This window comes from Podarcis muralis, chromosome 7, assembly GCF_964188315.1.
Source record: "Podarcis muralis chromosome 7, rPodMur119.hap1.1, whole genome shotgun sequence".
Taxonomy (NCBI): domain Eukaryota; kingdom Metazoa; phylum Chordata; class Lepidosauria; order Squamata; family Lacertidae; genus Podarcis; species Podarcis muralis.
The window spans coordinates 48,045,284-48,057,761 of NC_135661.1; the positions used below are offsets into that span (position 1 = coordinate 48,045,284).

Sequence of the window (12,478 nt, forward strand, 5' to 3'; positions counted from 1 at the left end):
ACTACAGTGTTAGTGTCATGGACTCTCTGAATACAGAGGAGTGGTGGGAGACACCAGCTGGGGAACCTCAAAGGGAACCCCCAGAGGAAGAAGGCTCAGAGCCAGGGGATTGGTGGTGGGACAATGATGAGTGGTCAGAGCAGGGGCATTCCGGGGGGGGGGGGTCCGCTCCGGGTACCATTCCAAAGGGCGGTGACAAAATGCCACCCCGATAGGTGGCACCCCTAGGGCACGCGCCATGCCCCCTGGGAAGAGTGCTGCTCCAGGTACCAGAGCAGGTTGCTTCGCCTCTGGGTCAGAGGGAGAAGAGGGAGCAGACTGGAAGGAGGAGGTGTCAGAAGGTGAAGAAGTAACAGGGTTTAGTGAGCAAGAAGAGGCTGTGGCAGAGGGCTGCCCAGATTCAGAGGCAGGAGAAGAGGGGGATCAGGAGACAAAGATGAGGCAGGCTGCTGAATAATCTAGGGAGACTCTCCATCCTGTTGCGAACAGCTCCTCTCCTCCCTGCTCTCCAATGTCTCTTCACATTGAAGACAGAACTGGCAGTAAACTTTAAGCTCTATCAGCCAGCTCAGGAAGGCCGCTTTGCTTTCTTTTTCCAGGCACACTATTTAGTGGCTGATTTAGTGGCTGATTTTCTCACAGTAACATGGGCATTAATTAAAGGCTATTGCTTATTCCAGCACTGATAACCTTCTGGTCAGATCACTGTAGTGCGTTAGACACAGGGCTACCATTGACGATGACTCAGGCTGCATTCACATGGCAGTTTATTCCATTTTCACAATGTTAAGTTCTTCTTTCTGTTTGTGCTTACACACAACATAAAATCCACTACCGGAACACTAGTGGACTATAGTGCAAATTTAGTGTTTTTGTGCAGGGGGTTGTTGCCTGTTTGTTGATTATCTTTATTTTGATTTATATTTTTTATCTGGAAATTGTTCAGTTTGGTTGTGTACTTTTTGATGTTTTGTGTATTGTTTATGACTACACTTGCTATGTTTGTACTGTAGTTATGTAATTTTTTATATGTTGTAAGGCGCCTTGAGCATGACTTTGGAAAGGTGGCATACAAATATCTGCACTAGCTACGTACTTGCTCCTGGTCCCAATTCAACAGTATAAAACCTTCAATTAGTATAAAAACCTTGAGTGACTAGGATCCAATTACCTGAAGGAGCACATTTTCCTGTGTTTTGAAATCTTCTTCTGAAGCTCTTCTCAAATTGCCTTTGACAAGCAAGAAGACAACTTTTTTGGTGGTGGTGCCCCAGTTATGCAACACCTTTTCTGAAGAGGCATGCTTGAAACTTGCAATATATATATATATATACAGGAATGCAGGTTTTGGTGTCCTCGGGTGTCTTCCCGTGTAAAAGTTGGGGTGTCTAGGCGACGTTTCGACGAGGTAACGAAACGTCGAGGTAACGAAACGACGAGGTCGAAACGTCGCCTAGACACCCCAACTTTTACACGGGAAGACACCCGAGGACACCAAAACCTGCATTCCTGTACCCGTGAAAATCTACGAAAGCATATATATACAGGATATATATATATCACCAGATTAAGACATTTCCATTTTCAAGACCTTTAGATTTGTGTAAAGACTTAGCCTGCTGTGAGATTTTATTTTGGTTACTTTAGGTGCTGTCTCATAGTATTTGCTAAAACTATCATCGTCCTGTATATTTTAGTGTTTTATAATAGAAATAATTCATTATTTATATTTCCTGTACATCATTCTGGAACTTATTGTGTGAAGGATGGTGTGACAGCTATTCACTCCTAACATTGTTCACAAGTACAAGTTGTCTCTGCACATGTAGAAGTGTTTATGTGGGAAAAAATGTACATAGGCTGATTTGTACAACTCATCTACTGTGTACACAGGTAGCCAGATTATAGGCTTGTTGAATAATGCAACTCTATTTTTGCATACATTTACACAGACTGTAATGTAACACATTAGCACCCCTGTGCAGTTGTATTAACATGGTAGCCTCCAATTGCTGTTGGATAACCCTTCATCCTTGGCCAGCTGTAGGTCACCATGTTGGCTACGACTGATTTAAATAAAACAAATCCATAAACCTAAAATGAAATGTGTGGCAGTGCTGATGCAAAGGCAAATTGCTTTATGTCTTTTTTAAAATGATCACTCAATTGTTTCTTTGTCATTTCAGCTACACACAGACTTGGACCCTGGAATCAGCAAGATCAAGTACATCCTGTCAGGTGATGGAGCTGGTACTATCTTTGTGATCAATGACAAGACAGGGGACATTCACGCAATGAAAAGACTTGACCGGGAAGAAAAAGCCGAGTATACGTTGACGGCCCAAGCTGTTGATAGGGATACAAACAAACCTCTGGAGCCTCCATCAGAATTCATCATTAAGGTCCAAGACATCAATGACAATCCCCCCGAGTTCGTTGATGGCCCATATCATGCAACCGTTCCTGAAATGTCCATCGTGGGTATGTATGAGAGTTCCAAAGTACTTTGCAAAAGATACTGTGTACATGTATTTCTCCACTGGTTTATTTAAAGGCACCCTTTTAGGACCAAATCCTCACAAGGCAGTTTCAGTCATTTAAATGTATAATCACAAAAAAAAAAGCTTCTATAAATCATGGATGTGCAGCATAGAAAACAGCAATAAGTATCTATAACAATAAAATAAATACAAGACAAAACTGGCAAATGTATAGCAACATCTTACTTAGTAGAAGAACTTTCAAAGAAATAAAATAATTCAGCACCAGAACTATTAACAGCAGTGAAATATTGTTATTGAGAAGAAGAAAAAGCTATTTGGAACAAATGCATCTTTAATTTTCATTTGAAACCTTGCAATGATGGGGTTATGCAAAAGTCAGTTGAAACAGAATTCCTTCAACATTAGGCCACTGGAGAAAAGGCATTCTCCCAAGCACCCACTAACCCAACTGCAATGCTCCAATGGGCATATAACTTTGAAGATGCCTTTACATATGGCATGGTATAGGGATGGGGAGCAATTTGATTCAATTTACATGACAGTATACATGACTTACCCATTGTTCACTTTCTGAAATAATATAATAATCAAAACACAACCACCATTCAAAATTTGAAATACCCTTAATTTTGTGATGCATTCCTCCTGCCAGGGAATGTACAAAACTGCATATACAGGTGGAAAATGTGCATTGAAATGCATACATAGTGAAAATAACATACATAATGCATTATATTAATGCAAAAATGGTATATTAGGCAATATTATATGTGACAGTGTGTATATTAGAATAAATTACCACTAAAATGCTGGTGAATTTTCATGCCAAGTGGTATGGAACTGTGGAGAACTGAAGATTGGGGGGAAATAAGAAACTCAGAGAACCCAAAATTTAGATATTCATCCATCACCAGCAGGATGTCGATGGCCCTTTAATTACTCTGGTTCTAAACTGTTTAAGGGTTTAGTCAAAACTAGCAATGTATCAACCCTGAGCAAATGGTAGATGAACATAAAAGTGTTTGTTTCATTTCCCCGTCTCTTACTTACATTTGCAAATCCATAGTTGACTAAAGCAATATGTTTAGCTCCTCTGGATGACTGGTTGGCTAGACTGCAAAGTCTTTTGTGCAGAACACGTGGATTACATTTATATTCCAATCATAGTGTTGTGGTGGAGACTTGTGCTGCTGAAGCAGATTCATCAAGATTTGTTCCAACACGCCACTATAATCCTATTGATATTTGGTTGATGTTTAATTATCTGTTTGTGTGCATTCTTCTACACAGATGCACCACTTAGGATATGCGGCTACATACTTATCTATTTCCCCTCTTCCAACTATAATTAGCCAGAGACACGAAAAGGAAAGATGTTGTGTCTGGGAGCGGATGGTAAGGTCCTTGAGTGGATTTAATCAATTAACTGTTTGAATGGAGAAGCAGCAAAGCAGAATGAGAAGCTCTGAAAATCAAGAGAGGAGTAAGGGGTGTGTTGCCACTAACTTTTCAAACAGCAGTACAGAGGTCTTGTAACTCAGAAAAGCTACAAGCTTTGCATAAAGTTCCCATTCGAGTCCTCGACATCTCCTGTTAAAAAGATATGAACGCTGGGAAGACCTCTGCTTAAGGCTGCTGAAGAGCATAATGTTAGTGGATTAATTATTATAATTTGTAGATATGCCCACCACTGAGGGGGAGTGGTGGCTCAAGGAAGCAGAAGTCAGAAAATTTTGCTTTCCCAGGACACCAAGGCAAAACTCATCACCATGGAGGAGATCAAGGTGTGATTTCAGGAGACTGTGGAGCAGGCATCAGGATTGATGTCAGAAATGTCTCCTTTGGTATCATGAACTGGCAAGAAAACGGGGAGAGAGGAGGAAGAGGATCCCAGTGAGGGGTGTAGCTGGGATTGGAACACACCAGAACAAGCTGGTGATGGGGAAGGAGAGACTGGTGTAGGAACTACTCACTGGGTGACAGAGGATGACGAAGCAATGGGGGTCAGTGCAGCGGGACCAGAGCAGCATGACCAACCACCAGAGCCAGAGGGGCCCCTGTCTCCACAAACATGGGCTCTGAGGCACATGGAGCAGCAGGTGGGGCACTACAGGAGACTAAGGCAGACAAGGGCCCACAGCCAAGCTCCCTCGCTGGCCAGATGGGACTTACTAGCTCTGGGAGGAGGTGTGTGATTCCTCAGCTAGAGTAGGCTTGGAACAGGTGAGGGTCACATGCCTCGTCAAGCCTGGATGCTGTAATTAGCATGCAAAGTACAAAAGGGCAGCAGAGCTGAGGTGCTGTGTCTGCTCAACTGCCCATGTTGATGGACCTCAGCTTGCATGCTCCAGGATCTTTGTGGGACTGTGCTTTGGACTGGACTTTGGACATGTGCATTGACCCTAGACTGGGGACTTGCTGCCAGGTAGGCCAGGGTTTCAGGACAGAAGGGCTCAGAGCGGGAAAGTGAACTCCAGGGCTCACAGGAATAGAATCCACCTCCTTGGATACATTCACATATTGGTTCCATATCCTCCTCAAAGTTTCAGTTGCTAGGGGGCTTTCCCTCTGAGGAATCCTGGTCTGAGGCCATGCCATAAATGAGGTGTGTGTGTGTGTGACACCAGCATGCTGTGGGGCATGCTGATGTGAGCTGTGCGCTCCAGTAGGCATGCTGATGTCAGACGCATGTATGCAGCATGCATGGCCCTGGGCACCCACAGTCCCGAGGCCAAGCCAGTGGGCTTGTGTGAGGTTATTAAAGTACAGTGGTACCTTGGGTTACAGATGCTTCAAGTTACAGACGCTTCAGGTTACAGACTCTGCTAACCCAGAAATAGTACCTCGGGTTAAGAACTTTGCTTCAGGATAAGAACAGAAATCGTGCTCCCGGCAGCGCGGCGGCAGCGGGATGCCCCATTAGCTAAAGTGGTACCTCAGGTTAAGAACAGTTTCAGGTTAAGAACCGACCTCCAGAACGAATTAAGTTCTTAACCCGAGGTACCACTGTAAAAGAATTGAGAAATAAAATTACTAAATCATACACATGTGCACCATGAGGGTGCATTACACTCACACTTCACAGAGAGACACACAAACAAATGTGAGAAGTCTCTAACTAACTGGAGAGTGTTTTTCTTTTGGAACTGGCCAACAATGTGACTTTTAGTAATTTCTATAAAGCTGTCAAGGCGAGATGCTCATAAATGTTTACTTGGAAAAGAGCCCGGGCACTTTATTGCCACTGTTGCGTCCTGTCAGGCTTCTGGAAACAATAGACTGCCCTATTGCAGTTTTTAAAAAACCAGAACTACAGCCATACACATTAGTGTAAGAGGCCAGAACTGTCATTTTGCTGACAGCCAGTACAATTGGTTGTACAAAGCCATCTTCCCTTCTAACTGGAGTGGGCCCAGGAGCGCTTTCGGAGAGAAGTTTAGGCTGGCTTGTCAATTACAAGTGCTTTTGGAGGTTTGATGTCTTTGCTCCTTTAAATCACTTCTGCGGAAATTGGCAAAGGCCTTCACCACCACCGTGTCAGCTCCTATGACCCAAACATAGGTTCACTATGTTAAGCTCCTTAATTATACAGCGAGGCAAACACAGCAAAGGCCTGGGGTTGAGATATTTCTCTTTTTGCCAGCTTCTTGGCAAGAGACTGTAAACACTCACATGAACCAAGATGCTCGGGGATGTGAAGACAAAACAAACAAATGTTTGGGACGCTGGACTAAAATGTTAATAAAGTCCATGCTTCAAAGCACTTTGTATCCAAGGTAGGGCTTATGATATTGGAACATAGGAAGCTGCCTCATACAGAGTCAGAACTTTGGTCCATGTAGTTCATTATTGTCTTCACTGACTGGCAGCAGCTGCCCAGGAGCTGGAGATTGGGCCTTCTGCAAGCAAGGCAGATGCTCTACCACTCAACCACAGCCCTTAAGCTCCATCAAGTTCAGGCACCTGTTTCCACTAGCAGCCAGAGAGGTGCGTCTTAAAAGCCTTCTCTCACTGTATCCTAGCAACTGACATTCAAAGGCATGCAATCTCTGACAGGTAGCATATAGGCATCATGACTACAATTTTATAAACCATCATCTTCTACTTTATTTGTATAGGTTTTATGCACACTTTAGAACACTGACCAGCATTCTAACATGTGCAGGGAGCCTCCACAAGCAATCTGCTCTCTGAGAGGTGAACCAGATGCCTTTGGGAAGCCTACAAGCAGGATGCAAAGGCAGGAGTAACCTAATACTACAGTTCTCCATCAACTGGCCTTCAAAGGCAGGCTGTCTCTTATCCCTGGTAGGGCATGTAGCCATCAAGACGTAGTACCTATGGTCTTGTCCTTTCTTTGTGGAGCTATGGGCAAAGAGGCCTGCATGAGAAAGGGTGTGTCTGTGTAAATAGACCATGAACAGAGCACCCCCCCCCAAACACAGTGTGTCCTACTTCCAGTGTTTCCTACTTCCAACCTAATGCACAAAAGAGGCTCAAAGTGATAGATTTTATTCCTTCTTTCCCCTGTGATCCCCACTTCGGAACAGCTGTTCTTAAGCAGCATGTGCATGTCCCATTGAATTACTTGGATTATGAATGACTGTAAAAAGCAGTTCAGTATAAACAGCAGTTCTACTACTTTGATTCAAGCTCAAACCTGAGACTGTTACCGCTTTCGCAGTCCCCGTCCCTCCCAAATTGCTGCCACTTCTGCTTTTCTCCCCTCTGCTTTTAGGCAACTGAAAGCCACTACATTTGTTTTACAGTTACAATAGCAACTGCAATACCACCACAGGCTATTTTATTATGGCTAAAGCTGAAATAAAGGGGAAGTTTGAATGCTCTCCCCAGGGAGGCTTGCCTGGCGCCTTCATTACATATATTTAGGTACCAGGCGAAAACATTTCTCTATAACCAGACCTTTGGTTGATTAACGTTCTATGACCTTTTAAATGGGTTTGGGGGGGGGTTATTGGTTTATTATTATTATGTATTTGTCTTCTCATTTTGTATTTCTACATTGTGAACTACTATGTGATCTTTGGATGGAGGGTGGTATGCAAATAATAATAGTTTCAACCCTTCTGCCCATTTGTACTTGCAATGCCCTTTAAATGAGTAGCAGCTACTAAAAGGCATTATTTATGATAACTACATATAACTTCCAGGTTCAGAGAGAGAGGCTGAATACATACTTACCTGCTTAGAGCCCAAACTAGAATCACTCAGAGTTGTCCTCAATGTCCTGCTTTTAATCTAGATGTATTCTAGATCCTGGGTCTACAAAAGTGAGTGTGGTCACTCAATATGCCTTTGAAAACCCTACTGTTAATTAGGTTTCCCATGCGTTTTCCACATCCTCCAACACATTTATTGAGGAGATGTGGATACATGCTACCCCCAACCCGCGTTGCTGGGACCACTTCCATCTGTTTTTAAAATGACACATTGTGGGGTAATATAGAATCAATGTGCCTTGAGATTTTTTCTTGAAAATGAAATTAGTCTGTGAAAAAGCACTTTCCAATGGCATAAAATATGCAATAGGTGCAGATTGTGTGTGGACTAGGTAGAAAAAAACACGCTGGTTTGCAGTGTGCATAGAATGAAGATTATAATGTCACGTGCGTGCAGCTAGAGTATTGTTTTAAATAACAGTCGATGTGGGAGGGCAAGGGATCAACAACAAAGGAGGGCTGTTGCTTTCAGAGACAACATCAATAACTGGCATCATTGAGCAGCTATCAGGGCCCCTATGACCTGAGATATCAAACTGCTGATGCCCTTTATGCTCTCCCCTTAAAAACTCCCCCAAAGATCCAACCTAATGCTTCACCTAGCCACCATTTTGATTGCCCAACCAAAGGCCCTGGCACAGTACCATTCTAGACCTAACTTCATGGCAATCCACAGAGCATCTCATATGATGCCCTCTTGCTGCTCATGGCTCTTCATTTCTAGCAGGTTAGCCTACCAGGGCCCAGTACTGAGGAAAGGACTCAACCGAATGCACTCTGTCCTGTGGTCAAAACTGGAGCCGGACTCTGTTTGCTTTCATAGTTTAGAAACAGGATGACAGACTAAGGTATCTCCAAACGGCAACTGTTTCTTTGTGGGGGAATCTTGTGGAAGGAAGTACAGTACTTATCAGGTTTGGTCAGTTCAAGTAGATTAAAGCAATCTGTTGTCCTGATGCACCAAATCTACAAAATTTATTTATATTCCAGAAATAGGGTAAATAAATGGTAATTGGCCATTTCCACTTCCATGTCCACTAAAATTCTCCAACATCCTAAAGGAATTCTTTGTCATATAACCACCTGATAAACAAATTGGAACAAATTCTCATTGAAGAGCAGGTATAATCTAACCTCTTGTGTAAGCCTTGTGCAGAGGGAATACAGAAAAAAAAATGTCATTTTGAGGAGCCCAAGATCAAACCTTTGATGTGTTCTCATATTTTATAGAATATTTGGTTGCAGGGGAAGATGTTAAAAACATATTGTTGACAGTCAAGAATTAGTCTTCCATTGAGTTGTCAGGATCTCTTTCTCCTTCATTCTTTCTATTTTCGTGGTAGAAAATCCTGAATGACTTAAAAAAAAGAGAGGAAAAAAACGTTGTCAGTTTATACCTTACTTTGTTCAAGGTTTTTGTGCAGCAGAGGTTAGGATACATTTGGAAGCTTTCATGCCTTGAAGTTACATTACGGTTTTGCATGACCCAGAACTGGAGAAGAACTTGTATATGCTGTGAAGCCCTTAAGCAACAAAGATGTTGTACAAGCTATCTCATTTTTCGATAAGTGCACCAAGTTATAAGTGAGATTGAGGGGGAGTGCATTAATCTCTCTAGCCCTCCACAAATAAAAATGCTGAGATCTCAATGAAAAGAGGCATTTTATTTGTGGAGCGCTGGCGTGATTAATGCAGTTGCCCTCTATCTCGCATATAACTTTACACACTTATCTAAAAATGAAATAGCTTGTGCAACATATTCATTGCTTGAGGGCTATGCAGCAGCTATATACAAGTTCTGGGGCATCTGGAACTGCACTGTACCTCCAAGGAATTAATATTTACAGCACCTTCTCAATCTTTTTACTCCATGGAAGCTGGATCAAAGGAGTTTTTCTTGTACAAATGAGGTGAAAACGTAGGAAGCTGCCCTGTACCAAGTCAGACAATTGGTTCATCTGGCTCAGTATTGTCTACACTGGCTGACACAGGCACCTTCTAGGATTTCAGTCACGGTTCATTCCCAGCCCTACCTGGAGATGCCAGGGATTGGACCTGGGATGCATGCAAAGCAGAGTCTCTACCACTGAGCTATGACCCTTGCCATGACAAGATTGATCCCTCCCATTTTACACCACACAGGTAAAGTGTGTAAGGAAGACACAGTCCTCCTTTGTATTAAGGCCATCCACATGGTGGCAATATGAGTGGGAGTAGAAATTTGAGTTTAATTCACCTAGTAACTCCCTGTAACAGGGACTACGAGCCCTGTTGCTTCTGTTCTGTAGCCAAAATAGCAGAAGGAGTAGGTATACTTAGGCATGGGGGAACCCCAAGGGTTGCAGAAATAATTCAAAACAGAACAACCCCTGGAGGAGGGGGTCCCAAAAACAGTCCAGTGATGACTGAGGACAAGCAACATGCCTGCCACTATGATTCCATAAATTTACATTCCACCACAGAAATAGCAAACTGATTGAACACAGCCAACACTGAAAGAAGTGTTAGTGACTTTCATTAGTCCCTTCAATCTCTTTCCCAGTCCTGTTCATAAACTGGGAAGATAGGGTATTCTAGCTGATATTTCAGCATGGCAGCAAACTTCACATGAGAGGTTCTGAAACTTATTGCTACTGCCCTGAGCTCCTTCCAAAGGCTTCCAGCTTCTGAGGATAGAACTGGTTGAGTATCATATATGCTTGAATATCTATGTCAGCCTCTTCCAACCCAGTGCCCTCCATATGTTTTGGGACCACAACTTCCCTCTGCCACAGACAATATTAGCAAGCATGAGCATTAGCACCAGGCAATGTCTGGTACAATAAGAGAGTAAGTTAGCAGTACTAAGTTGGTGTTTAATTACCCTGTGTAATTAGCAAACCTCTCCAAATTCTCTGTGTTCACTTTCTAGGTTTACATTAATATTTTAATGTGCTATATTTTCTGAGACCCTGTACTAAAAGGGCTCTAATACTGTGATCAACCTCAAATTAGCCCAAAGGGTAAACTGAAAGTTAGTAAAATAGATGATAATATAATCTCAAACATTATAAAATATGGTTATGGTGAAACAGTTGTTAAGAAAAAAAATGTATAACATCCTGTGCTTTTGTTTCACTGTTTGAACATCCTTTGCATAATCAGCTCCTTGAATTTGTCTACTGAGGAACTATCGGAACAGTGAGGTCAATAATGCATCAAATTCTGCAGAGCTGTAATGAAAATATATGAGGTGGTGGTAAAATGAAACTCTTCTTTAAAATCATGGTGTGTGTAGAAATTTCATATTCAATGGAGAGATAGAACTGGGTGTCATCACAAACTGATGAACTTCACTCCAATCCTTGGATGATTCCACTCAAAAGCTTCAGATAGATGTTGAACAGCATGGTGGACAAAATGGTACCCTGCAGGTCCTCAAAGGATTTTCCTGATATTGCCTCATAGAATTGTAGAGTTGAAAGGGACAATAAGGGTCATCTAGTCCAACCTCCTGCAATGCAGGAATCCTTGGCCTGACATGGGGCTCAAACCCAAGACCCTGAGATGAAGTTTCATGCTCATGAATCTGAGACAAATGAGCATTGAAGGTTTTAACATGGCGCCAGCCAAATAATGTTTGTATAAAAAATGTTTGTGAAATCACTTCCAGAAAAATATTATTCTACCTTCCAGGTGAGATGGAGAAATAATTAGTACATATATCTTTTGGGTTCCACTGGCAAGCACTTCGGGCCATTTAAAACTGATGTCAACTTGGGGTGGGTGGGAGGAGTGACATGTAGGTGACCATATATTGGCTGAATACTTCTACAAAGAGTGTGGTGCACTTTCATTTATTCTTTTATTGCAATTATAAGGGAGGGATGGTATAGATTTAGTGAAAAGAGACAATGAATTTACTAGATATCCTTGCAACTCAACTTGCCTGGAACATGTGAGCCTGGCTTGCTGTAATGAAGTATCTCCATTGAGACCTCTCTAGGCCAAATTTAAAACTATCTTCTAAGGTGTAGGTTACCATAGCAAAAGCTGAATATTTTTAGGGTTGCTTCATAACAACACACACACAGTGGTTTTAGACTGCCAAGCACTGTAGTTGGATGTGTTCAGAAAAAAGGAAACTCAGTTGTATGAAGTGGGCACAATCAGTGGTGGACCTCTGGGTCTCAAATTTCAGTGGCACCCAGTACATTGCCAAAATTCGTTGTGCCCCCTGCACTCCATTTTAAATCATAGTAGCAGCACTCCCTGCAGTGCCCCCAAGACACAGCACCCAATGCGCCTGAACTGGTCGCACTCCCCTAAATCCAGCTTTGGTGCAATCCATCCATGAGTTTTGTGCACATAGACCCCATTCATATCAATGGGCCTTAGAGCTCATTTGTACAAAGATTGCCATTGCTGTCAATAATATGGGAGCAAATTTGGAGGCTCTGTGATCTGGAGAGTGTGGACTCTACACCATCCCCAATTTGGCCAAGGTGGCATCCCACCCACCTGCCCTGCATTCACCAGTGATCTTTAAAGGGAACGAATAGGGTTTTCCTGGGAGTCTCCTGACATGTCTAGTCAGCTGAGTCAACTTTTTCACCTATTCCATCCTGCTTTTTATATCCAACTGTGCTGTAGTTAATTTGGCTAATTGTTGCACCTGTCTGGCACATAGTGTGGGATGGTTGTAGAAGAGCATCCATTCTTGGTGATCTCCTAGAGAAATCTTTCAAGTGAGAT

General features: G+C 42.6%; 1 protein-coding gene across 5 annotated transcripts in view; it reads left to right on the forward strand.

Moving 5' to 3' along the window:
- Positions 1–12,478, forward strand: part of CDH8 (cadherin 8) — a 231,140-nt gene that overhangs the window by 87,974 nt on the left and 130,688 nt on the right. For all 5 annotated transcript variants that reach the window (XM_028739646.2, XM_077931723.1, XM_077931724.1 and 2 more), the window contains one exon: positions 2,187–2,481. In XM_028739646.2, coding sequence (XP_028595479.2) covers positions 2,187–2,481 — 295 coding nt within the window. The remainder of the gene's footprint in view (positions 1–2,186; positions 2,482–12,478) is intronic.